This window comes from Mus pahari, chromosome 5 (genome assembly GCF_900095145.1).
Source record: "Mus pahari chromosome 5, PAHARI_EIJ_v1.1, whole genome shotgun sequence".
NCBI lineage: Eukaryota > Metazoa > Chordata > Mammalia > Rodentia > Muridae > Mus > Mus pahari.
This window is the reverse complement of record NC_034594.1, coordinates 93554483-93581439: the sequence shown is the minus strand read 5'-3', so window position 1 is coordinate 93581439 and position 26957 is coordinate 93554483. Positions and strand designations below refer to the sequence as shown.

At 47.5% G+C, this 26957-nt stretch overlaps 1 protein-coding gene across 1 annotated transcript in view; it reads right to left on the bottom strand.

The window, feature by feature from the left end:
- Window positions 1-646: 646 nt before the first annotated feature.
- Tfcp2l1 (transcription factor CP2 like 1) overlaps window positions 647-26957 on the bottom strand; it is a 56805-nt gene continuing 30494 nt past the window's right edge. The window contains exons 5-15 of the mRNA XM_021198231.2: window positions 26254-26360; window positions 23589-23741; window positions 20949-21059; window positions 17879-17970; window positions 15241-15289; window positions 15067-15160; window positions 14010-14100; window positions 11510-11613; window positions 10760-10902; window positions 5157-5208; window positions 647-3410 (exon numbers count right to left, since the gene is read on the bottom strand). Coding sequence (XP_021053890.1) covers window positions 3364-3410; window positions 5157-5208; window positions 10760-10902; window positions 11510-11613; window positions 14010-14100; window positions 15067-15160; window positions 15241-15289; window positions 17879-17970; window positions 20949-21059; window positions 23589-23741; window positions 26254-26360 — 1043 coding nt within the window. The 3' untranslated portion in view covers window positions 647-3363. The remainder of the gene's footprint in view (window positions 3411-5156; window positions 5209-10759; window positions 10903-11509; window positions 11614-14009; window positions 14101-15066; window positions 15161-15240; window positions 15290-17878; window positions 17971-20948; window positions 21060-23588; window positions 23742-26253; window positions 26361-26957) is intronic.

Genomic DNA, 26957 nt, shown 5'->3' with positions numbered 1-26957 from the left:
ACCTTGAGCAAATTATTCTAAGTGACTCGGTTGCCTCTTTACCCAAGCATGGAAACGTTTGGGAAACATTTGGTCATTACCCTCCTCTAGAACTAGGAAGTGTTAGTGCCAGGAAAAATGGCAGAACAGAGGGACATCACCCAGTACAGGAGGGAGGTGACTGTAAGAGCAGTAGACCCAAATGCAGACCAAGAAGGTAAAAGCTACATACAAGAGATCAGCAATGGTCCCACTGTGCTCACAGAAATCCAGGAGTCAGAGGTCTCCAGCAAAAGACTGCCTACAGAAGCTCCAGTCCTTTCAGTAATTAGGGGTAAAAATAAGCAGATGCTCACATGCAAAAGGATGAAACTAGACTATCCCACTACATATCATATATGTAAGACTAACTCAGATTGGAGCAGGACTCATTGTAACAACTAAACTTTAATCATGTTCCTAAGAGGGGCCAGGAGAGATGGTTCAGTGGTTAGGAGCACTGGCTGCTCTTCCAAAGGACCAAGCTTCAATTCCCAGCACCCACGTGGCAGCTCACACCTGCTTGTAACTCCAGTTCTAGAAAATCTAACACACTCACAAGGGTCTGTGTGTGTGTGTGTATACATATATATATATATATATATATATATATATATATATATATATATCAGGCGTCACACACATTAAAATAATGATGACGATTGGTCTGAGACTGGGCCTTACTGTGTAGGCTGGGCTAGCCTCGGGAGTCTCAGCTGAGTATGGGGAGTGCTGGTTCACACTACCAAGAACAACCAATTTAGAAACTTGTACACCTCAAGGAACATCAACCACTAAGAGGGTAAAGGCAGCCTACAGAATGGAGCAGAATGGAGAAAAACTGATGAAGGATTTGCACGTAGAATTTACCAACAACTTGTACAATTCAATGAAGAGACAGCCCAATTTAAAAATGGGCAAAGGACCTGACCATTTTCCCAAAGATATACAAATATGGCCGATCAGTGTGAAGAGACATTGAACATCATTAGCCAGAGACATGCATGACACCAGCAGGATATTGTAATAAAAGACAGGACACCACTAGGGAGGTGGCTCAGCTGGTAGAGAGAGCTCTTGCCTAGCAAGCACAAAGCCCTGGGTTTTGTCCCAGCACTGCATATATCAGGTGTGGAGGTACTTTTCTATGTTCTTAGCACTTAGGAAGCAGAATCAGGAGGATCAGAAGTTCAATTATCCTCTTCCTCTTAGTGACTTTGAGGCCAGGCTGGACTCAGGGGGAGGGAGGGAGGGAGGACAGGCAGGCAGGCAGGCAAGCAAGAATGAGACATCACAGCAAATGTTAATGAGGAGGCAGAGAAACTAGAACCATCCTCCATTGCTGGTGGTAATACAAACAGGTGTAGCTGCGTGAAACACAGGGCAGTTCCTCCAGCGGGTGAAAAGTTACCTTAGGAGCTGGCCATTCTACCAGGCACATTCCCAAAATGAAACTGTCCACAGAAAGCCTGTGCCAATATATTCACAGCGCCAACATCTCAATAAAGCTGCCAACCCCACCTACCTGTCCCAAAAGACAAGGAACTGAGAGCCCATCTTTGCTGTGAGAGTAGTTTCTCTGCCTGTAAAATAATATTTGCCAAAATCTTTGGCAAATCTTTGAGCTCAGAACTAACTCACTATGGCTTGAGGAAACTTGAATTAGGAAAGAGTTGGTTGAAGCATTGGGTGGGAATAATGAAGATGAATTAAGTCGACCATAGCCACTGAACCTCAAATTCCACCAGAGTTAATTAAGAAAGGTGAACAAGACAGGCAGTGGTGGCGCATGCCTTTAATCCCAGCACTTGGGAGGCAGAGGCAGGCAGATTTCGAGGCCAGCTTGGTCTACTGAGTGAGTTCCAGGACAGCCAGGGTTACACAGAGAAACCATGTCTCAAAAAAAAAAAAAAGTGAATAACTCAACCCTGCCAACAAAGCCAAAGCACCCTATCTATACACCTATGGTTAGGAAAACATAGAATCTTAAATGAGCAATCAAACAAACATACTACCCCTGGGCCACTTGGCAAACAGCAGTGGTTAGCTGAGGTTGTCTGAAAAACAGAATTCAGTAAGTCCCCCTGCTGTAGTACTAGGATGGTGCCCAGGGCCTCATACTTGCCAGAGAGGGATCTGAGACATACCCCAACCCAAATGTCTAGAATGGACGGTCAAGGCCACTGGATAACAGCATCTTCACCTCTTAGTACTCTTTACTCAACAGAAATGAGACGACTCAACAGAAATGAGACGACACAGCAGTGGTCCAGGAGGAATCATTCTGTCCTCACCTCTCTCCCCTGGTGAGGAAGTCACATGTCATCTCCTAGTCCATAGCATCTCTAACTAGAAACTGTGAGAGGTCACATGGGCAAAATGTGTGGCTTGAATGAGAAATGTGTCCCATAGGCTTATGTATTTGAACACGTGGTCCCAGTTGGTGATGTTGTCTGCTGAGGTCATGGGACTTTTAGAGAATGCAGTCTTGCTGGAGGAAGTATGTCGCGGGGTTGGTGGTCCTTGAAGGCTTGTTCCATTTCCTGCTCTTGCTCTTTCTCTCTGTGCTTCCTATGTGTATGAAAATGAGATCAACTAGCTTTCTGTTGGCACCTTCCTCACCATAATAGTCTGTCCCTACAAAACTCTAAGCCAAAACAAGCCCTTTCTTCATCAAGTTGCCTTTATCAGAGTATCTTATCACAGCAACAGAAAAGGAACTAATACACACACAATGGCCATGAGAGGTCACATAGGTACACTGTGCCATCTGCCATGTCAATGCAGACACTCTGGGCTTGAATGCAGCAGATCCTCAGAGACAAGGTGACTGAGAAAGAAATGGAAGGCACAAAATAAATAGCTCCAGTCCTATCAAGTCATCCAAGAACAGTAAAGGTGTGGCTACCAGAGTCCTGAGAAGGGAAGTCAGTATTAGGAGGAGAGCTGTGTGTGGTGTCCTTGTGAGGTTGGCAGAGCTAGCCATGAAGCCAGTGTCTCGAGAAGAAGCAGGATCGGGGTAACATAAGAGAGGAGATAGGAAGGATCAATACATCAAAGGAAACTCCAACTGCAGGGCTCAGAGTTTAAGAGATGCATATCCCCACTATCTGCCCAGGAAACTGAACAAGAAACTGTTAAAAAGCTAAAAGCCAAGAAGAAAGGGAGAAGGGAATTGCAGGCTTTCTTCTGTACACCAGACTTTGTGACCATGGTGGTCTGGAACTTTCCTGGACTGGGCAGAGTCCCTCCTAGTCTGGGCTTGTCAGGTGACAGCAGCTGACAGTGGTGCACCTTCCACAGCCAGGGATCCATGGGGCGGGGGACAGGTGCAGGCGCTGCTGCTCAGAGTCCACACTTGAGGACGATGTGGTAGCCGTCATTGCTTTCTGCTGCAAGAGAAACACTGGGCATGGGCATGTGTCACAGGTAGAGAGTTGGTACAGTGCAGCAATTTGGGTGTCCCAAAAGGCATGTATTAAGACAGGCAAAAATCACTCAAATGACTTCATAAGGAAGAGTCTGTTTACAGAAGCAGAGATTTCTACACAGGTTTTGGCATCTGTCTTACACAGTTACTACTGTGTGTGTGAGGCCAAAAGACAGTCTCAAGTATCAGTCCTTAGCAGTTTATCCACCCTGGTTTGAGACGGTCTCTCATTGGTCTAGAGCTCACCAAGTAAGCTAGGCTGGCTGACCAGCGAGCCTGTCTCTGTCTCACCAGACTAGGATGGATTACAAGCACACACCAGTGCCCAGCTTTAAAAACAAAACCAAACAACAATAACAAAACATGGGTTCTGGAGCCTGAGCTAGAGGCTTCATGTTTGCATGGCAAGCACTGTACTGACCGAATGATCTTCCCGGGCACTCTGGTTTGGACAAAGAGCCTTTTTACCATAGATAGTCCTAGGCCCAAGGAGGAGGCTTTAGGCAAACTATGGCTTTCTGCAATTGTTTGTGCTATATTTAGAATCTTAAGGCCCATGTTGTGAAAGGTTTGGTTACCAGCTTATGCTAACGAATGAGGATGGGGGCTTTTAAGGGGTGGAGCCAAGTGGGAGAAAATGACATCAGCCCTTGGAGGGGGAACACCGAGCCTTAGCCCTCCTCTCCCTTCACTTCCCAGCTGACTTGAAGGGAACAGAGCTGCTCACCACACTCACACCTTCATGTGTTGCCTTACCACAGGGCCAAATGCAAAAGGGCTAACTGGCCATGGCGGAGACCTCCCAAACTGAGTCCAAACAATCACCCTCACACATTGTCACAGTAACAAAAAGCTAACACACACAGCCTAGGTCCCCAGAACAGGGTGGGAGGTGGTCTCAGAACAGCCTGGACCCAGTCTCCTGATCCTTAAGTCTTATTTTATCCTTAAGTGTGTGTGTGTGTGTGTGTGTGTGTGTGTGTGTGTGTGTATGTGTGTGTGTGTGTGTGTGTGAGAGAGAGAGAGAGAGAGAGAGAGAGATCTGTCTGTCTGTCTAGGTGCAAATGAATGAAGTGACTGCAGAGACCAGAACATGGTTTAGTTCCCCTGAAGCTGGAGCTGTAAGTGGTTGTGAACTATCAGATGTAGGTGTTAGGAACCAAACTTGGGGACTCTGTAAGAGCAATTTGTGCTCTCATCCACTGAGCCTCTTCTTCAGCCCAGTCTTCTGTTCTGATGAAACCTGCCCACTTACCCTCCCAGACCCAAGAAAGTCATTGCAGATCTTTCTCTGCCTTGTGTGAATAAACACAACTCCTGGTACAGAGGCTCACACTCGACAGAGTGTAGGCATTGTGGCATTCTCATTGTGGCATCTGGCTCATCTGGATTCTCCAAGTCCCTTACTCACTTTGCCCATCAGGGTAGCCCTTACTTGGGCTTCCCAGAAACCTTCTATGAAAGCCTAAACCCAAGTTCATAGAGAACAAATGGCCAGGCCTGCGGTGCCCCTGAAGATGTCCATTCTGGCTTGGCTAGGACTAGGTAAGGGAAGACTTGGTTTTCCTTGTTCTCAAAGGCTGCTTCAAGTTCAGCATCTTCTTCTGGAGGACCCTGGACTGGCAGATCCCACCTGCCACCCATCACCTATGACACCAAGGGACACAGAAACACTCTTCAAGCATCAGGAAGGCAGCGAGAGGCTTACCTTTTAATGTGCTGAGGATAAAACAAGACTCATCTTGGAAATTCTGAACCATCTGAAAGGCAAAGGCAAGACATGTTCTTTACAATGACATCATCAAAGGTTTGCCGAGGGGTGGGAGAGACAGCCCCATCAATAAAGTGATTGTTGTGTGAGCAGACAGGAGGCACCAGAAAGATACCATTCAGGGTCTCTTTTGACCTCCACATGCCCACATGCACAAAATAAAAGTTAGTGAAAGATAATAGGCAGGCAGTGATGGCACATGCCTTTAATCCCATCACTCAGGAAGTAGACAGGTGGATCTCTGTGAGTTCAAGGCCAGCCTGGTATATAAAGTGAGTTCTAGGACAGCCAGTGCTCTGCCACACAGAGAAACTCTATCTCCAAAAAAGTAAAAGATAGAACATCTATTTGTTTATTATGTGTTGGGCCATTTAGGTCTTTATTGGGCTCATTAAAGGAAAGTTTATGCTACAACAAAAAATATATTTTGAAAAAACTGAACACAAATCCAGGTATGGTAGTATACATTCTTAATCCTAACATGCAGGAAGCAGAGGCAGACATACCTCTGAGAGTCAGTCTAAAGCCAACCTGGCCTATAGAACTAATTCTAGACCTGCTAGGGTTATTACATCATGAGTCTCTCGACTCAAAAACAAACAACAAAATTAAGCACAGTCAATCCCATTTTGGTCAACAACAAAACACAGATACAATTGGTGGAGCTGAAATTTTCTCATTGCTTAGTGGCACTGTCACCCTGGTAACACAATTATTCTGTGGTAAAGTTGTAAGCACTCTACTATGTGGCCAGTATGGTACAGATGACCCACAGTACACACACTTGGTAGTAACCCTAAATTACTCCACTGCCGATTTACACATTTGACACATCATCTTTTGTGCTACTATTTTAGAGTGTCCCCTTGCCCAGCAGTCCACTCGAGTGCATTGATGCTATGCTCAGTGACTGACTACCATCCGGGTTTGGGTGCCTGTAAGCTAGGGCGCTTCCATAGTGATGTCCTCACCTGTTTCTAAAGCAATGGTGTCTAAATGCAATGCAAATGTGCTCCAATGTCTTTGAACCAGAGCCAGAGCCAGTGGTGCCATAGGGAAAGTTATGGAGCCCTTATGAGGTGGAGCTTTGCTAAAGGACTGGGGTCAATGGGCAGGTCTTGAGCGCTTATAGCTAGACACTCTGCTTCCTGATGGCCCAGTGGTCTCCCCAGCTCCTGCTACTATACTTCCCCCACACTGATGGATCCCAATAACCCTTCCTCCCTTGTGCTTCTCAGCAGGTCTTCTGCTATGGCAACAAGAATTAACTAACCACCGTAATTAATAGATGTGTGTGTCCATGGCTTTACAGGGACCAAACAGAAAGGAGTTAATACTCCCACGTGATCAGGAAAGACAACTTATAGCCATGTCTCCTAAGCTCTCGCTATGATTTGCAAACACTGACCACAAGAAAAGCTTTCTGTTTCTGGCTCCACGGCCATCTGTACAATAGGGCATCCTGATGATAATAATGTAAGTGGGGTGTACAATGGGAACTAGCACCTCTGCAGATGATAAATCTCTAGAAAACGTCACGCTCCGGATGGAGGTCCCCCCTCGAGCAAGGCACGTGCCCTAGACAAACCCCTTCCCACGTGCATCTTTGGCATTCTCAGTAGCAGAAGTGTGAGTTAACTGGGATCTAACCTCTCAGGGGTACAGTGACCCTTGGCTGCACACTCACATACTTGTGAATCAGAGCATATGGTGGAATGAAAAGAGGAACACGGAGAGCACACATGCCCAGTCCACACTGGGCTGAGGAGATGGCTAGTTGGAAACATGCTTGCTATGCACGCATGAAGAGCCAAGTTGATCCCCAGAACTCAGGTTAAAAAAACAAACAAACAAAATAGGCCTGATACTGTGGCTTGTAACCCCAGTTGCTGGGCACACAGAGACAAGAGGATTGCTGACAAGCCATTATAGTCTACATGGTCAGCTCTAGGACAGGAGGAAGAGACCCCTGTTAAAAGCCATGGTGGGTAGTACCTGAGGAACATGAGGAACGATGGCCAAGGCTATCCTATAGTCTCCACAAGCACACAGACATGTGTACTGCCCCCACCCCCAAGTGTGTTAGGGGGAAGAGGAAATGATTAGTATAAAATATACATGGACAAGCCAGGGCCAAACATGATGCCAGCCTACGAAGGGGCCTATAACCATCATAGTCTAGTGGCCTGGGTGCAAGGCCTTAAATACTTATTCAAATTGCAAGTCAGGGCAGTCAGGTGTTTCAGCCCGAAAAAGCACTTGTCATTCGAGCCCTGTAGGCCCAAGTTTCATTCACAAAACCCACTCACACACAATGTCCTGTGATTTCCACACATATACTTTGTATGCACACACACATATACAGGCACACATACAGGTAAAATACGTTTTAAAAACAAAATGTACACGAATTTTACAGAATCTTTGCATATGTATGCTATATTTCACAATATACATTCAGAAGCAGTTAAAAATATACATACATAAACATATAAACATGCATGCCAAAACCAGCAGGGTAGCAAACCTCCTTTCTATTAAAAAAAACACACACACATTTTATGGCCTGCTCTGGACTACTGCTTCAAATCTTACAAATGCATCCACCTGTCGACCCTGACCCTCCCCGCAGGGCCTAATGGTGCATGAAGTACATTTATTCTATACCTCAGCCTGCTCCAGCTCGGACTCTTGGCCGCCCAGCCACTTGGGCATGAAAAGCCCTAAGCGGGGCCCACAAGGGCTTAATCAGTAACTCCCTTGTTTAATTGAGTGCCCTTGCACCCCAGGGGCTGGCTCCTTGCTGGCCAGGCTGCCTCCAGCACTCTGAGTAATTCAGAGTTGAAGGTTTCCAAATTGATTCTGGTTGAGTGGGAAGGAGACTTGGGGAATGAGAATGGCCTACTTAGCCAGGGTGGCGTTTGCAGTCTGTTCCCTGTTTCACTTGCTTAACTGCCTGCTGTTGAGGGCTCAGGGCAAGTGGGGGAGGGACTTCCTCAGGGACCTGGGAAGTTGCAAGAAACAGTCCTGGTTTTTGTCTTCTCAAACAGAAATGGTTGAGGGTCTGAGGATGAGGCTTAGTTAGTGTGTACAAAGCTCTGGAGTCTGTCTCCAGCACCGCACAGAGAAGGTATGGTACAGTGCAGGGCTGTAATCCCAGAAAGGGGGAGGATCCGAAAGTCAGGGTTATCCTTGGCTACACAATAAATTCAGGCCAGCCTGGGCTACAGATCTTCCTTGAGGTGCAAAGTGACATGCCTTCCAGTTCATTAGAGTGGTCTACCACTCGGGCCCTTTCACCCTCCTAGCTTCTCTTCGCCCTACAGGCAGGCACTTCTGGTCTCAGTATCATTTTCTGTGAAGTGGGAGCAAAAAGTAGTTACTTACTTTAAGCTAGACCCAGTGGTATATGCCTGTAGTTCAAATACTCACAAGGCAATAACAGGATGACTATAACATGAGTAAGGGTAGCCTGGTCTACATAGTGAGTTCTGGGCCAGCCTGGGTTTTACACTGAAGCACTGCCACAAAACAAACCAGAACAGAACAAGGAAGTGCAACTTCATTGAGCTGGGCTTGTTGCATACGCCTCGAATCCTGACACTCAGGAGACAGAGCCTAGCAGGGGACTGTAGCAAGATCAAGACCAGCCTGGTCTACATAAAGAGTTTCAGGTTTCTTAAGAGATTGTTACAAAACCAACCAAACAAACAAAACCATAGCTCCCATTTCTCAAGAGGTTGGATCTCTTACTGGTTCAGCTCTCCAACAATTGGTTCATCTGGGTTTCTACCTTAACTTCACTCCATATCAGCTGTAGCATCTTTGGGCAAGTACTCAGTATCTCTGTGCCTCTGTTTCCTATGTATGACATGGGAGGCTAGCAGACATATATATATATATACATACATATGTGTGTATATGTATACACGCACACATATGAATATCGTGTACATATTATTTAATACATGATGCATGTGAACTATATACATATGTATGTAAGCAGGACATAGTGGCCATATGACTATGATTTGGATGAGTGTCACTCAAAGGCCCCCATACTGAATGCCTCTGTGCTACTGAGATGTGGAACTTTTAAGAGGTTGGGCCCAGCAAAAAAGTTAGGTCACCAAGGTTAGTAGTGAAGGGGATATCGGGACCTAAGTACCCTTACACCTACTTCCTTGCTTCTTAGCCATCGTGAGAAAATTTGCTCAGCCGCTCTCCTACCATGATAGTTTCTATCGCTCCAGCACTGGGTTGTACTGTGGTTTACCACTACACCCAGCTTTTAACATGGGCTCAGGACACTTGAACCCAGGTGTTCATACTTTCAAGGCGAGCACTTTACTGAGAGAGCCTCTCCCAGACTGAACCTTTCTTCTTAAGTTCATGATCCCAGATATTCCTTACAGTGCCAGAACACTGACCAATACAACACCAAACACACATTTCTGTTAGTTGGAAGTGTCAGTGGAAGGAAGATGCAGGACAGAACAAGCTTAAGATCATCTGTTCCATCACGGACAAGGGATGCTCAATTTAGCAGGCAAGTCTGCTCAACACGTCACTCCTCACGGGACTGGAGCTCTGGCAAGGCTCTGTCACTTCCTGGATGTCTGCTTGCCACTATTTTCACCTTCCACAGGATTGTGTTGAGCACAAACTCAGTGGCACACACCTTCATCACTCAGGGAGGTCTTGCTAGTGTCTCCCGTGGGCCGCAGCAGCCCCTCATTTAACTACTGGCCTCAGGACGTGATTCCTACTTGATGGGTGGCCCATTCTTCAGACTGCAGTTGCCCCAAGAGCACCCAACCATGGACAACTGAAGAAGGCAGTCCTCTGAGTATAACAGCCATTAGCATCTTAGTCACAGCAGCTAGGATTACTACTCACAAGATACCCTCAAGATAGAGCCTATGGCCAAGGAGCCTATGGCCAACGAGATGAGGAAAGACAGGACTGAGTCCTTCAATCTGTCCTCTAATCTCTGTGTGTGCATTGGTCCCCTTGTACCCACTCACCTCCCTAACACCCCACTAAATAAATGTAATAAAAATGTCTGTAATTGTAGGGCTTGTTGCCAGTCTCTTATAGAGGGAAGCGGGCATGGGGAGGGTTCTCAGCCCCTCACACGGGACTCCAGCTGATTCTGCACACCTTCCCTCCAAGTTTAAGTGACTAGTTTGGAAGGTAAACTGAAAGTGAGACTCCATCTGTGTAGCTATGGGGACAGACTTTCGGTGATATAGCTGTTTTGGGGTCATCTTTGCTCCTGGTAGTAAGCCCAATAAATTAATCAGTTTTAGAATTGTTACTTAAGGCTGTTGTTGACACCCTAAAAAGACACTTTTCCAGGAAAAGTCACACAACATTGACTCAGCAGTGGTAAGAACTTCCCCTTGCTGATATCATAGGCAGCCAGTAGGGTTTCCACTTCAAGCAGGCAACATGCACAGAAAACAGAGACACCCTGACTTGGTGGAGGATGCTCCTGAGTGTATCTGGGGCTCTTCCCGAGGGCCAGGTCAGCTCACCTCATTGCTTACCACCACATGGATGCCAGCGGGACCCTGTCGGTAGACCCGGTGGATGTGCTGTGGGGGGATGCTGTACAGGCTGGCAATCTTCTCAGTCAGTTCCAGGGTAGTCAGCTCTTCCAGGAAGATGGCATGGTATGCTGTAGCGAGCGAGAGGAGCAAGTGCCTTCTTTTAAGGGGTCATTAGATTAACAAGGACCTGATAATGCGTTTCTACCCCGTCCTGAGAAGCCAATAGCTTACATGTAAGGATGCTCATGCACCAAGCCATGGGTGCCTGTCAAGCTAAGAAGGCTGGTACAGGTAAACATAGGTTAGCTGTTTTCCTCTCTCTTCATCACATATGTTGACTCCTGGGTCCAAACAGGCACCCAGCTAGGGAAAGAGGAGGACCCTGAGGAGCCCTGATTCAGATGTGGCGCCTGGTGTGCACCCGGTGGGAGGGGGAAGCGCCAAGCCGCCTTTCTGGTGGTGGCAGAAAGGTATTTACAGACAGTTGCACCAGTATTCGTTGCGCTCTACTTCCTCACGTTGGATTCAGTGAGCAGCTGCCTCGAACTTCTGCCATGCCTGCCATGCCTCCATGAACTACCTACCCCCAGACTGTGAGTGGTAAGAAACCTTCTTTCCTAAGTTGCTGTCGCGGGTGTCAGGTATTTTGTCACAGCGATGAGAAAAGTTAACTGAAACAATGAGAACAGAAATCGAGCAGGCTCAGGAGTCAGGTTGAGGCTCTATTCCACTCACCACACAGGCTGTTGTCCCCACTGTCATCCTGCTTCTGTGGCAGGGGCAGTTGGTTCTGCTCCAGCTCCTGACAGACATAGATGGTCATCTTTGGCCTCACATTCCTTGCAGAAAGAGACAGAGGCAAAAGGAGAGAGACTAATTAGTGGATACGATGGACTGCCACTCTAGAGTGGACCCTGCAGTATAAAGGGGTTTAGGGGAGAAGCAGGGGTAGGGATGCAGAATGCTTTTCATGGACTGGCTTCCGGGGATAGAGACCAGTCCTGATGGATCTTTACAGCTTCACAGAGGATGCTCTCGAAGAGGTGGGGTAGATGACTATTCCCAACCTGCTAATCTGAGGCTTTTCTGTAGAACCAAATCTCAAGATCTGGATTTCAAGAGGTGGTGTGAGATATAGGTTGGTGGTAGAACATGTGCATAATGTATGTAGCATATGTGCAGCCCTGGGTTCCACTCCCATCAAGGGAGAGAAAAGAGACAGAGAAAGAACTGGACATAAGAGAGTTCTTCACACAGGACTCATCTCCCCTATTCTACATATAGGGAAACTGAGGTTCAGGGGAGCAATGGCTTCTTTCTCATTGCACAGCTCCTGGGAGACAAATCTGGGATTCACCCTGCATTGTGTTCTCTCACTCTACGACTGACCGTGCTGTCTCCAGTGTCCTCGGGGCTCAGGAGCAGCTCAGTGACAGAGCATGTGCTTGGGATACAAGGCTCTGGGTTCTAGTCTCAGCATCAGAAAAAATGAAAAGTACAAAACTTCAAAACTGGGTCTGACTGTGAGGTTACCTCTAGTACCTCAGTACAGGGTCACACATGGCCAGAGATTTCTGGATGGACTATCATAGAATATTTCATTTCCATGGTGATGGAGAGGTATATCAGACAGCATAGCCCTGAAAACTACTCTGTGGTTTTCAAGGCCATGACCAGGCCCTGGGGAGTCAGAGCTGTTAGCCCGGACTCTGCAGGTGTCCAGAGTCTGGGCTAGGGACTAAAGGCCAAGATCCACAGGCTCTGGGCCCAACGGGGGAGAGGGAGGTTGTGATGGTCAATATTAATTGATGATCTAGAATCACCTAGGAGACAAACTTCTGTGAGGAAGGGAGTTTCTAGACGGGGTTACTGAATGAAAAGGCCCATAATAAATGTAGGCAGTGCTATCTCATGAACTGGGATTTCATACTACTGCATATGGAGAAGGGAGTAATCCAAATCCACAGCATTCTCTCTGCTTCCTGACTGAAAGACACGACATGACCAGACACCTCCCACTACTGCAGCTATGACTTCCTTATTATGATGAGGTACTGTGGAAAGTAGAGGAAGCCCCGAGGGACACGTGTGCTGTGGACATGACCTGGCTATGTCAAGGGCCCTAGTGTCAGACTGGCTGGTTTGTGTGTCAGCTTGACCCAGGCTGGAGTTATCAGAGAGAAAGGAGCCTCCCTTGAGGAAATGCCTCCATGAGATCCAGCTGTAAGGCATTTTCTCAATTAGTGATCAAGGGTGGGAGGACCCCTTGTGGGTACCTACCTGGGCTGGTAGTCTTGGGTTCTATAAAGAAGAAAGCTGAGCAAGCCAGGGGAAGCAAGTTAGTAAGTAACATCCCTCCATGGCCTCTGCATCAGCTCCTGCTTCCTGACCTGCTTGAGTTCCAGTCCTGACTTCCTTTGGTGATGAACAACAGCAATGTGGAAGTGTAAGCTGAATAAACCCTTTACTCCCCAACTTGCTTCTTGGTCATGATGTTTTATGCAGGAATAGAAACCTTGACTAAGACAGAGTCCATGTGTGATTAATGATAGTGGGTTCTGAAAATGTGTACCATGGCTCCACCCACCCTGGATATTTATGGCCTAAAGACTGTTCCTACAAAGATTAGCTAAATCTGCCTCCTTGTTCAGCTGTATACTGTAAACCCTCTTTCTTATTTACCTGTATGCACTAAGCCTTGTTCAGCTGCATACAATAACCTCACTTCCCTGTACAACTCTAATAAACACACCAAGCCTCTGGGATGCTGAGGTTTCTCCATCAGAGAGCACATTCTCTCTGAACCCAGCTCTCCTGTACATGTGTCTGTCTTTTCTTCATTCCCTAGGGGTCCCAGTCTGGTCCATCCCTTGAGATGTCAGGATGTGTATGACATTGTACCTTCAAACCATGAGCCCAATAAGCCTTTCTTTCATAATCTGACTTGGGCGTTTTGTCATGGTGACGAGAAAAATAACTAATGTTAAGATATTTCAAGCAAGGGCTACAGTAGTCAGATACTGAGGTGGTCTCCACATGGCACCTCATTTACCATTGCACCCTGCTGGTACCTCCTCCAGTATTTACCTCCATGTTGAATGAAGGATTCCTTCCATCACCTAGTCCCACCAGCAGGCTACTCACAGTTCAAGAGGCTAAGGTGTGGCTTCTTGCTATGCACAGCCAGCCAAGTGGCCACAGTCTTTGGTTGGCTTCTCTAAGAAACTGCACCTACCTGCCTTTGATGGCATTGAAGAGCCGAATCCCATCTGCAGGGCCACAGACCTGGACCAAATCATCTCTGGACATCTTCAGGAGGTCAGCACCTAAGCAGAGACATGCACCACTCAACACAGGCAAGTACCTGCCGATCCCACAGCAGGGCTGGGGGACAAAGAAGGGCCAGCCTCCCCTCCACAGAGAGAAATGGCATGAAGATAAACAATCCTAGCAGATCACAGCCAAACGATGTCAGAAGCTAAGAGTGTGCTCACGAGTAAGGAGAAGGTAAGTCCACCCCCGCCTAACTGCCCACCCCTGTCCTTTTCATCGGCAATGCTCCATCTGCACAGATTTTATCAGCATGCTGCCACCAACAACATGTGTATGTCTCTGTGCAGAAGCACACAGATCACTGGAAGTTGACAACACAAACACACCCTGGGAACCAAGAGGCAAAACATCAGTCTCTCAAGAGACAGCCATGGACAGACCTAGCACCCATTTGAAAGGACAGAGGAAGGCCCCCAGTGTGAAATCTTTAAAGATGGGGTTCCCCAGATCCTAGTGCTCCAAAACACTCTACACGGGGCTTGACTCCCTCTCCTCTCCTCTCCTCTCCTCTCCTCTCCTCTCCCTCTCTCCCCATGACTTGTCAGAAGTAGCTGCAGACACAATGGCTCCCCAAATCCAGTCCCCACTTTTTCTTTTGAGATGTGGTTTCATGTAACCCAGGGTGGCCTTAAACTATACAGCCAAGGTGACCTTGAACTTCTCTCACTCTTCTACCTAAGTGCACTATACCCAGTTTATGCGGTACTGGGGAATAGAACAGGGGGTCTCCTAAACGCTAAGCATGCAGCCTACTAACTGAGCTACAGCTTTAATCCAGAATGGTTGGTAGGGCCAATATCCTTCTATGGTCATGCCAGAATCCAGATCACTCCCCCTAGTGATCTCTCTCATTGCTTCTCTGGTTGTTCTGTGACACCCACCTCACTGAGGGTTTCCCTGGACACAGCCATAGGCCCATGAGATCACGAGCAAGCCAGGAATCTACAATACTCACGCACCTGAGAAGCTGGCAAAGAGCCAGCAGAATTGTGAGAAGCGGTTTCGATGCAGCCACTGCTGTGCATCCTGGATAGAGGCTGATGGGAGCAGGTGCTGCAATTGAGAGAAAGGGAGGGTTCAAACTGGCCACAGAGCCAGAGGGACCACCATCATCAATACCCATGCATACTTACATCACTGCCCAGGGGTAAGGGCTCCACTGGGTGATTAGGTGAGCTGTTACTGTAATGGAAAAGGAACAGTTGATGAGCATGAGTGATTCCAGGGACACAAAGAAGGTCCTAGAACCTAAGTGGTACCCTACATTCATTCCAGCAGGTGTGTGACTTGCTTTAAATAAGTTCTGCAAGACTTCCTGAATCAATCACAATTAGTTAGACCCAGTCTCTCATGATGAATGTCTTCTGCACTCAGCTGTCACTGTGCAACTTCATAGGAGGTTTAGATGGGCCACACCGTACCAAGCAACATCAACACCTCTATCTATGTCGTCTTCAGCAACAACCAAGACGGGCTTGTCTATTTTGTCTGGATCCTGTGCTACACGGTGGAGCCTCACCCTTGTGATGGTCCACTTTGACTGGACTTAGAGTCACCATGGAAACAAACCTCTGAGTGTGTCTGGGAGGGAGTTTCTACATCAAATTAATTAAGGTGGGAAGACACACCCTAACTGTGGGCAGCACCTCCCATACATAGGCTGGGGTCCTCCACTGAATAAAAAGGAGAAAGTGAGTTGAGCACCAGCATCCATCTCTCTGCTTCCTGACTTCAGATACTTCGTGAGCAGCTGCTTCTAGCTCCATCTGCCATGGTTTCTTCACAGTGAGACTGTATCTCCTTTAATTGAGAGCTGAAATAAGTCCTTCCTTAAGTTACTTCTTGTGAAGTATTTTTGGTCCAGTGCAAGAAAATGACTAAAAACCCACCAAGTTCCAGCCTAAGGAAAGGACGAGCTGACCAGAGTACAGGCCGCACCCCTCCCAGTGATTTAGCACCTAGGAAGCTGCAGCTGAACCAAAATCATCAACCAAGTCCTAGCCAGATAGGCTTGTAAGGGCCACTGTGGTGAGTCTGTGGTTGGCCTGGGTTTTCCTGATGGGAATGTACAGGGATGCTTGCCTTGTGAGGGATGCTGTGCCTATGTTTGATACCTAACACCCACATAAAAAAAAAAAAATTAAAAAAAAAAAAAAAAAACTAGTGCTGCAGGACATGCCTCTAATCCCAGTACTGGGATGTGAGCTTCACTACAGAGCACTAGCAGCCAGTCTCACCAAATCAGTGAGCTCCAGTGAGAGGCCCTGTCTCAGAGAGTAAGGTACAGAGTGACAGAGATGCCTGACATCAACTCCTGGCTTCCACGTGCATATGCATGCCCACCTATACATTCTTATACACATACGCATACACATGACCCTCATCCCAGCTGTTGGTTGTAACAGCAGCCTTCCACTGTAGCACAGGCACATCCTTCCTCATGCCCTGTGTTGAATCCCCCAAGCCCCTTCTGCATTGGGCAAAGCAGGGCTTAGGGAAGTTAAGGAAGTTGTTTCCCTAAGGGTAGACATTAAGGAGCATGTCTGCCTGATCTAAACAACTTTTTTTTTTTTTTTAATTCTATACTCATGAGAAGACATTTCACAATGGTAAAATCAAGTTCACATAAACCTTCTTTGGCTTGGCTGACCTTGAACTTGCTATATATCCTTGAACTGCAGATCCTCTTCCTCTACCTTCAGAATGCTGGAATTACAGGTGCCACCACACCAGGTGCTGAAGGTCAAACTCAGCATTTCCTCTACTATCACCCGACTCTGACTTCTTATCATAGACTGACTGCAGAGCAGAGGCTCAAAACAGAGGTCCTGCACCTGCTGGCTGCAGAGCCACCACAGAGATATCAACAGCCTCACACACAGTCTGCCAGTTAGGATCTGCCTATGATGTCAGCTCTGTCCTATTCCTGACCTAACTGCAGAGTCAGCCAAAGTTCAGCAAGACTAGCTTTGGTGCTACAACAATGAAACCCAGGGTGGAGGCTCCTACCTGGACAGTCCTTCAGGAAAGTACACAGAGGTAGACAGAAAACCAAGGGGGCCCTCCTTCCAAAAGCCTCAGCTATCCAGCACCCACCTCACCTGAACACTGGTCTTCAAGGTAAATTCTTACAAACCTGTTGTTACTTATGGAAGTATATAGAGAAGAGCATGCACGCGAGCGCGCGCGCACACACACAGGTGTCAGGTATTATATAGCATACACCTATAACCCCAGCACTCAAGAGGTTGAAAAAGTAGGATTGCCAAGTTCAAGGCCAGCCTGAGCTAACCAAGTTCAAGGTCAGTCTGAGCTATATACATCCCTGCCTTAAAAACACAAAGATATCTGGGCAGTGGTGGTATATGCCTTTAATCCCAGAACTCAGGAAGGCAAAAGCAGGCAGATCTCTGAGTTTGAGGCTAGCCTGGTCTATAGAGTTCCAGGACGGTCAAGGTTACAGAGAAACTCTATCTCAAAACAAAACAAAACCCAACAAACCCTAAAGTTAAATATAAGAGTTGATGACCCTCAAGTTAAATATAAGAGTTGACGATGTAGCTCAGTGGTAGAGTTCATGCCTAGCATGCACCAGGCCCTGGATTCCACCCTCAGCATGGAGAGCTAGAGAGAAATAAACATGGCTGTAACTGCTGTACCAGTTAACCACACTAAAACCCAAGCAGATGCCAGGCCATGGCATGAAGCTTCAGACCAAAAAAGGACTAGCCCACTGCATGCCAGGACCAAGGAGAGGAAGGTTAGACATACCCTTCACGGAGGCCAAAGCTGTTGGGAGAGCCATTGTAGCTTGGGGATGGGGTGCTGTTCGCTTGGTAGGGGACATCAGGCCATGGAGAGCACTATGGGAAGAGACACAGGCAATGTAACACAACAGTAATCTTGGAGTAACCCGAAGAGACAGCCCACGGTCCTCGGGCCCTTCTGAGGACGTATTCATGAACTCTGATGCCTAAGACCCTGTTGTGTCAGCATAGAGACCACAGTGACTAAGTGCTCATGAGGAGCCGTGGCTAGTCAGACTACTGGGGTCACGTACCGTGACAGAAAAGACCTAGAACTCAGGAAGTCACCCTGGATCAGGCAAACCATGACATGGAACACCCCTGTGAGTTGCCTGACAGTCAATCCAAAGGGGAAAGAAGCATCATGTAATACCAACGCCCACAAACTAACCGGTCACATACGCTTACATATGCATTCCACAGAGGATAGATGACTTCTAAAGAAACAGAAAATAGTAACACGCAATAAAAACCCATGCCATTGGGTGAGAAAACTGCAGGCAGGGAGGGCCGGAGCAGGCAAGAGGGCTCCTGGAACTCTTGCAAGCCTAGATCCTCCCAGACAACTTAATGAGTCACTCCATTTTAGTGCCCATCTGGGCTCCAAAAGACAGAAACACACATGATGTGAGCCTTCCTCTGCTGGACAGTCCAATGCACAAGCAAAAATGAAGAGACCCAGTTGGGGGTGTTGGAGAGAGAACCTAACTTCCAGGGAAAGGGAGTGCCCCACGCCTGACTTTCTTCCCTCCCTCTAAGGCAGTGACTCTGCTTGGAGAGGGCCAGTCTGAAGCATTCCTAAAGACTGACTACCCCCCACCAAATGCCAGGCTGGTAAATATTTAACCATTGTGAGTGTGGGCTGGAATTTGTTGATGCTACATCCTACCAAGGAAGGAAATCTGATGAGCCGATAGAAGGGGTGCACTGGCATCTCCCAAGGTCACAGTCTGGATTCTTCATATCCGCCATGCTGATAGAAAGACCATGCTGAAGGCCTGCACAGCCACAGCACCCTCTCTTCTTTCAGGGGAGTCAGGGTTGGAACAGAGAAGTTGGGGCTCAACCAGCATCAGAAACCCAGCACTAGATGGGGGTTCTCCTGGCAGGGTCATCAGTCAGACATGGGCCAGACATGGGATGAAACTACATGAAAAGCAGTCCTTATGTTTCTCTGTGGCAGAGAGCAAGCAGAAGTTTTCCTGTACTGGGCTCCCTGCCCACAATCACCCTTAGAAAACAAAGTGCCAGTACTACTTGTAAGCCACATTAGCCTTTTACCCTGTCATATGCAAATGCTCCTCCACGAGTGGCTTAGCTCATACATATACAGCCATACCCACAGCTGGGACCTGGCTACCCATGTTGGATTTCTGTACCCAAGTCTCACCATTAACACAGCCCAACCTTGCATGGCCACCATGGGTCATTCATTCATATCTATATATCTATATATCTATGTATCTATATATCCATCTCTCTATATATATCTATATCTATCTATATCTATATCTGTTAGAGTAAATTCAATTAGTCAAAATCGATAACATAATGAGGAATAGCCACCAATAACAATAACAATAAACAACAAAAACCCAGGGCTGGGCAGTTGTGGCACAAGACTTTAATCCCAGCACTTGGGATGCAGAGGCAGGCGGATTTCTGAGTTTGAGGACAGCCAGGGCTGCACAGAGAAACCCTGTGTGGGAAGGGAGGGAGGGAGGGAGAGAGGGAGGGAGGGAGGGAAGGAGGGAGGAAAAGAAAGGAAGGTAGGTCAGAAGGAAGGGAGGGAGAGAGAACAACAAAAGGCCAACAAAAGGAGAGACGCCCAGATGGCCAGTGACAGGAAGCAGGAAAGCTGCTAATAGTATTTGAGGAGTTCACTGAACCTGCACAACTGTCGACTGTCGGCTGCAGAGGGTTGCCTCTTTGGTGTCAGGCTTAACAGGAAGTATATTTCTGTATCTGTCCAAACAAGACCTAGTCAGTGCTGGGAGTGGGGTCAAGCTCAGTGGGTTCCTGGGTTCCAGATCTGACACAGAATCTTAAATTTACTTGTATTATTTGATTATATGTTATTTTACGAGTTTATTTTTTATTTTATTATATGAGTATATATGGTGTGTGTGTGTGTTCGCGTGCGTGTCCTGATGTTATGGAGGTCAGAGGATAACACTCAGTAGTAGTTCTTTCCTTCCACTTTGGAGCTGGGGATCAAACTCAGTTGCCAGGCTTATGCAGCAAGCACTTTTACCTGCCAAGCCATCTCTTAGGCACTAGCATGGAATTATTAAAAATCCATGCTAGTGGATACAGAGGCACACGCTTTTAATCCCAGCACTCAAGAAGCAGAGACAGGTGGATCTCTGTTGAGTTGGAGGCCAGCCTGGTCTAGTCGACAGGAAAAATGCCAGGACAGCCAAGAGTACATAGAGGTCCCTATCTCAACAAAACAAACACAAAACAAAAGCCAGGGCTTACAGTACTGGCCAGTGACCTTATGCAGAGTGAAGCCCTCCCTGTGCATAGTCCTGCTGTGTTCAGTCTACAAGAGGCCTCCATCAGAACACTGCACAGCTGAACAAGGAACTAGAAAGTTGTTGACGTGAGAAGACAGGAGTCATGTGCAAAATGAGCCACTAGATGCAAAAGACACAGCGCAGGAGAGCTAGCGTGCATTGTTGATATGCAGACACAGGCGTGCCTAGAGAGAGAAGCTGAAAGTGGAGGAGAGCCAAGGCAAGGGTCAATGGGGAAGATACTTTTGGTTGCACTGTTTTACAATTTGAACCACATGACTGAATGTATCACCTGTTCATCCACATTTCCAAAAGCACCAACATTCAAAGGCAGCAAGGAGCTCAAAGCCATCTCAGAATAACCCCCAGCAGCCTCATGGGATGTGTGCACTGGGCTCTCTCTCAGCAATGCTCCCACCTACTTTCCCTGACGGCTGATCTTCCACTACTCTGTGCACCTTGCCCATGGCCTGCTGCAGGCCCACTCTCAGCTTCAGCCCTGGCCCACTCACTGACCTCGGTAAGGATGGTGGTTTCATAGGATGGCTGGTATTTCTCCTTCTCCTGGGCTGTCCTTTTTTCCATCTTTTCCCGGTCGGTCTTCTGTTTCCGATCAGCTCCCTTGGGCTGCAACAAGCACAGAACACAGGGTCCATTTAGGTCAGAAATAGGCCATTGGCTGGGAAAGAAGGCCAAGGCCTGCAGGATCACACTTGAACCCGGTGCCCAAAGAACAGGCAGGACTCGCGGCAGGTTTTCTTTCCACCCCTGTGATCTTGGAGTTCAGCAGGAAGTACTTAGGAAGACTGCCACCAATGGCCACTTGTTCCTGGAAGCCATGGAGAACGGAGACAGGATATATATCACAGTGCTGGGGCGACTGATGGAGACCGCAGAAAGGTGGGAGAGTGGATTCTGACCCACACTGTGCCTTGTTCAACTCTGCTCAGGCCCAACACAGCAGCCCTCAGGACATCACAGTCCCAGAGGCATCCCCGTCTCTGCTGTGGCTAAACGATGGTGCAACAGGCTACAGAATCTATTTCTAGTCACATAGTGCCAGCGAGTGCCAGCTCTTCACAAAGTCGAGGCTCAGGGTATGTCGGCAGAAGAGACCTGAGGGTACAGTCCCTCCCTCCCTCCCTGTCCCGTGTCACCTTCACTGTGCCTCTCACGGCTCCCATCCTAGCCTGTTAGGCAAGCACCGGCACAAGCCTCAGAGTCCTTGATGTGCAGATGGAAACACTTAGTTCAGGTCTAGTGGCCAGCCGCACAGGACTTGCATCCCAGTGTGTGCCTTCCTCAGGGGATGCCTTTCGGTTCCCGATCAAGGGCTTTTAGGGAAGCCTCCCTCGGGGTAACCCAGCACTAGGTAAAGATAAGATTGTAGTAAGCCACATAGGGACACTAACAGCAGGCATGGAATTCTATGTGAGCACCAAGGACCTGTCAGGGGACCAGGGCAGACAGCCACACCTAGCCCCCTGCAGTAAAGACCGATGTTCACTGAAGGCCTCTCTTCCTTGCCTCAGAAGCCACGGGTGAGGTTAAGTGCAGCCAGCTCACGGGCTAGCATGCATGTGGAGTAAAGCTCTCCACCTCATACCCTTCGAAGAGCTGGTCAGAACAGGGCGGCTTTGTCTTTCAGAAATCCAACACATCAAGAACCCAAATTTGATGCCCCTGAAACCATGTAAAAGGGCCAGAGCCTGGTGACAAACACTGGAAATTCCAGAGATGAGGAAGCCAACCAGTAGATCTTTTAGCCTAATGGGCTAGTTCTAGGTGCAGGGAGAGAACCTATCTCAAAAATAAGGCAGATGACTCACGAAGAACCTAAGATTGACCTCTACATGCTACACATGTGCACTCACACACACACACACACACACACACACACACACACACACACACAAATATAAAACCCCATACATACAGAGAGGGGAAAAAATAGTTTGTAGGTAACATGCCTGCCATAGACTCAAAGTGGCAGGCCGCAAAGAGTGAAGGCAGTCTTGCCTTCAGGGACACCAAGCCTCAACGGCTCAGCCTCCAGGACCGTGGTTATACCTGTAAATATTTAGTTCCTGTCAATCACTGTTCAGGAAGACCAACACGACTCTGCTGCCTCTAACATGGCCCTATCTGAAACTGACCTGTTTCCAACAGGTTCCAGAGTCACCTAGATGTGAAGAAGGGTATTAAGTCTGCTCACACAAAGTGACCCGATAGGAGGGGGCTCTACGAGTGACAGAAACAGGCTAAACCTGCTGGTCCTGGGCTAGCCTCATACTGTAAGAACGGCAGAGGCCTGCTCCGCCCTCCTTTTCCCTAAGGGCATTAGTAAGAAGCTGGCTCCCACCTTCAGGAGATGATCAATCCAGATGAGGAGTTAGGAATCAGCAGTGAGAGACTGCAGGGTGACTCAGGGCGAAAGGAGGCTGGATAGACTTCTGAAGGTGTTTCATTACTGAAAATGACATGTGACAGAACTCAGGATATCCTTGAATGTTAGAGCCAATCCCCTCTATCACTGAGCCACACGGTGCTTCTAAAGAGAAAGCTAGACTGGGGTGGGGGACATTTCTCAATAATAGAGCTCCTGTAGAGTGCCTGCGTGCCATGCAAGAAAGAGGCCTGAGTTTGGAAACAATCCCCACTTAAAGAGCCAGGTGTGACAACACATGCCTTCGACACTGGTCCTGAGGGGGCAGACACAGGAGGATCCCTGGAGCTCAATGCTCAGTCAGTCTTACTGAATTGGAAAGTTCCAGGTTCAGTGAGAAAACTTGGCAAGATTCCTCAGCACACACACACACACACACACACACACACTCAGCCAATCAATGCGAAGAAAAATGGCATTGAGTGAGACTACCAAAGACTGGCCCTCTTGACCTCATGCCTACTTCCCTTTTGTTCTTATTTTGTTGGAGACAGGTTTTCATTCTTACAAAAGCAGAGCCTTGTACTGACATGGGAGACTCCCCTTCCCAACACTTTTGAGTAACAAGAGAAGGCTGGGCAGGGACACAAGCCAGAATCAAGAGAGAGGCCCCAGCTAATAGGAGGCTACATACCCAGCTGGGTCTGTGATCTAAGCTAAGGGTCCTTTGAGCAGGTTTGACCAGGGTGGCTGTGTTAAGTGCATCCTACCTTGAACACCTTGATCTGGCAGCTGGCAGAGTGTAGATGCTCTGAGTAGTCCCCACTCTCATTCTGCTTAAATGTGTCAATCTGCACCCGAAAAGGCACCCCCTTCTCACCTCCATGCTTCCTGGGGGTGAATTCCGTGCTGATACAGTGCACCTGTGAGGGGAATGTGGGGCCTGAAGTTGGGTAGATGAAGGGACTCTGGATGCCCCAAAGGTCTCCCTCTCCCCAAGGAGGTAACCAAGCCCGCTTCCCCTAACTCTCCACTTACCCCATCAGGCCAAGGCCTTCTTGCCCTTTAGCCACAGAACATACACAGAGGACATACATCCACCTCTATCCCTTTACTCTGGGGCTTTGTCTGGTCAGCTAAATTCTCACCATTGTTCCAGGCCACTAAACACAGTAGCCATCACCACCCGTCCAGGAACCTTCCCCTTCATCACACCACCACCCCTCCCCTACCCAGAAACCTTCCCCTTCCTAAATCCCAGACTTGTGGGGCAACTGAGCACAGCCCTGTTGCTCTCTGACATCCTGGTCACTGAACAAGTCTGGAGTCATGGTCAGAATGCCAACCTCATCTCCATATTTTTAAGAGCATCCTATATAGGAGGCCCAGATACCTATGTATTTTCTGATACTGTAATGTTATAAAATTCAGTATTACTGCAATACAAAAATAACTAAATTTTGCAACAAGAATATTATTTGCTTTTAAAGATTGCATCAGTGTGTTCCTATGTATGTGTGTGTGCATACATGTGCATGTGCACCTAAAAGACAGATTTTGACATTTGTGTCTTCTTCAGTTGCCCCCCCTCAACTTTTGTTGTGTTGCTTTGTAGTTATTGGTTTTGTTAGATTTTTTTGATTATTTGTTGTTGTTGTTGTTGTGATAGACGGCCCTGGGGTCCTAAGACTCACTATGAAGACTGGGTTGATCTCAAACTCAGAGATTCACCTGTCTCTTGAATGGTAGGATTAAAGGAGTGGGATAAAAGCCCACCATGACTGATGAGACCCACTTAATTTTTTTAAGCCAGAGTTTCTCACCGAACTCATAGATTTGGCTAGCCTTGCTGGTAGATAAGTCCCAGGAATCCTGTTGTCTCCACCCCTTTAGCACTGGGGTCAGGTATGTGCAGATGTGACCAACCAACCAGCTTTTACAAGCTGAGGATCAAACTATACTTGCTGTATAAATGAGGATGTATGCAGCAAGTGTTTTGCTGTCTCTAGTTTTTTGAGCCATTCTCTTGGACCTGGCTTATTTCTTCTTATCTGTTAATGGGTTAATGTTATAATCCTAGCACTCAGGAAATTGAGGTAGATGTGTTCAAGGTCAGCTTGAGGCTCCATAGAAAGACCCTGCCTGTCTCAAAAGCAAACAAAAATGGGGAAGAAATTTTATAAAACAACATACAGCCAGTCAATGAAAAGGCCAGGCTGGTGAAGAACCATACCAGGCCTTGGCCATGCCCTTGGCCATCTGAACCCCGGATGGTACATAATTCAAGGCAGGAGCCACACATGTGCAAATAAAATGAACTCAGCAACAGCAACTAGATAGAACAGGAGAATGTTCCTTTCCAGTTGTCCAGCAAACACTGGCCTTAAATCTTGTTATTGCTAGGCATGGTGTCACACATCTGGGAGGCAGAGAAAGGAGGATCTCTGCAAGGTTGAGGCCAGCCTGGCCTACATAGAACAATGGTTCTCAACCTTCCTAATACCCAGACCCTTTAGTTTTTCATGTTGTGGTGACCCCCAGCCATAAAATTATTTCTGTTGCTATTTCATAACTGTAATTTTGCTACTATTATGAATCATAATATCTGATATGCAAGATATCTTGACCTATAGGCTGAGAACCACTGAAATACAGTGTTCCAGGATAGCCCATGGCTACATAGAGAACCTGCTTCCAAAAAACTCAAAAACAAACAACAACAAAAACAAAACTTCCTTATTATTTTTTATTTACTGTGTGTATGTGTAAATGTGGGTGGCTGCGTGCATGCCAGGGGCCTAAGTGGAGGGTTAGAGAGGCTTTGGGGAGTTAGTTCATCTTTCACCACATAGATTCAGGCAATTAAACTCAAGATCATCAAGATTAGTGCCAGGAGCCTTTACGTCCAAAGTACTGACTTTTCAAAATGAGGTGGGGGGGGTGTGTGTGTGCGCGCGTGCACGTGTGCGCGCACTCATATAGATGTTAGAGATAAATCTCAAGTGTGATCCCTCAGATATGGTCTACCTTGTTGTCTTAGCCAGGGTCTCTTATCGATTAGGCTAGACTGACTGGTCAGTAAACCCCGGGGATCTAGCCCCTATCACCTCCCCAACACAGTGGTCACCATTTCAGTCTTTCTTATTATATGGAGGATTGAACTCAGGTCCTCATGCTTTTGTAGTGGGTATTTTGCTGACTGAGCTATCTCCTTAGCCTTGGAAAGAAATACCAAATCTTTCTTAACCTCTCAGCACTCTGAAAGTAAGAACCCAAATGTAAAACTCCACCACCATTCCAAGTCCTTGCCTCGATGTTCCTGACCTAGATCCCATGTCCTCACATCTTCTGTCCTCCCTCAGTTACTTCCCCTCCAACTGGAGACCATCTTAGTTAGCTAGCAAGCCGCCCTCCAAAGCTCTCACGTTTGCTTACCTGAATGAATGCAGATGCTCTCTTTGAGGGGTCCCACAAAAACTCCACCGCGTTCAGTTGGGTTGGGCTGGCCCTGGGGTCCAAGATACCAACAGACAGTGGAATATCTGTGCACACACACACATACACAAAAGTAAAATGGTCAGCCTCTCCCAAATATTGGGGGGAAGGACCCAATATGCACCCAAACTCCTTCACTGTGGTTTGAAACAGCACCTGATCTGGAAACGAAGCTTTGCCCAACTCCGCTAGCAGGGAGCCTGGCTGGAATTGCTGTGGGATGTTTGACGTCTTCATGTTTTCTTATGACAAGTTTCCCTTGATTTCTATTTGAAAGGATTTGATGATGTACTGGTGTATATATACCCTATCATCACCTTAGATTTTGAATCCCTTAGCACAACTAAGGGCCATGGGCAAAGTGGGGGTAGCCAGTACCTGAGCCCTCAAATTCTGTGATACACCCACTCTTCCTCTAGCCACTTACCAAAACCCTTGAATGAACAGGGCATGGTGACATACAATGTGCTTAGGAGGCAGGGGCAGGTGGCTTTCTGTGAGTTCTGAACATAATCTAGTCTACCTAGTGAGTTGTGCTAGCTGAGCTGCTCACCCTTCAAGGCTCTGCATTCTTCTACAGAGTTCGCTGAGGGTGGCACCCAGGGCCTTGGGTCACCACTGAAAGTTCTCGTTTCCTTCTTTTC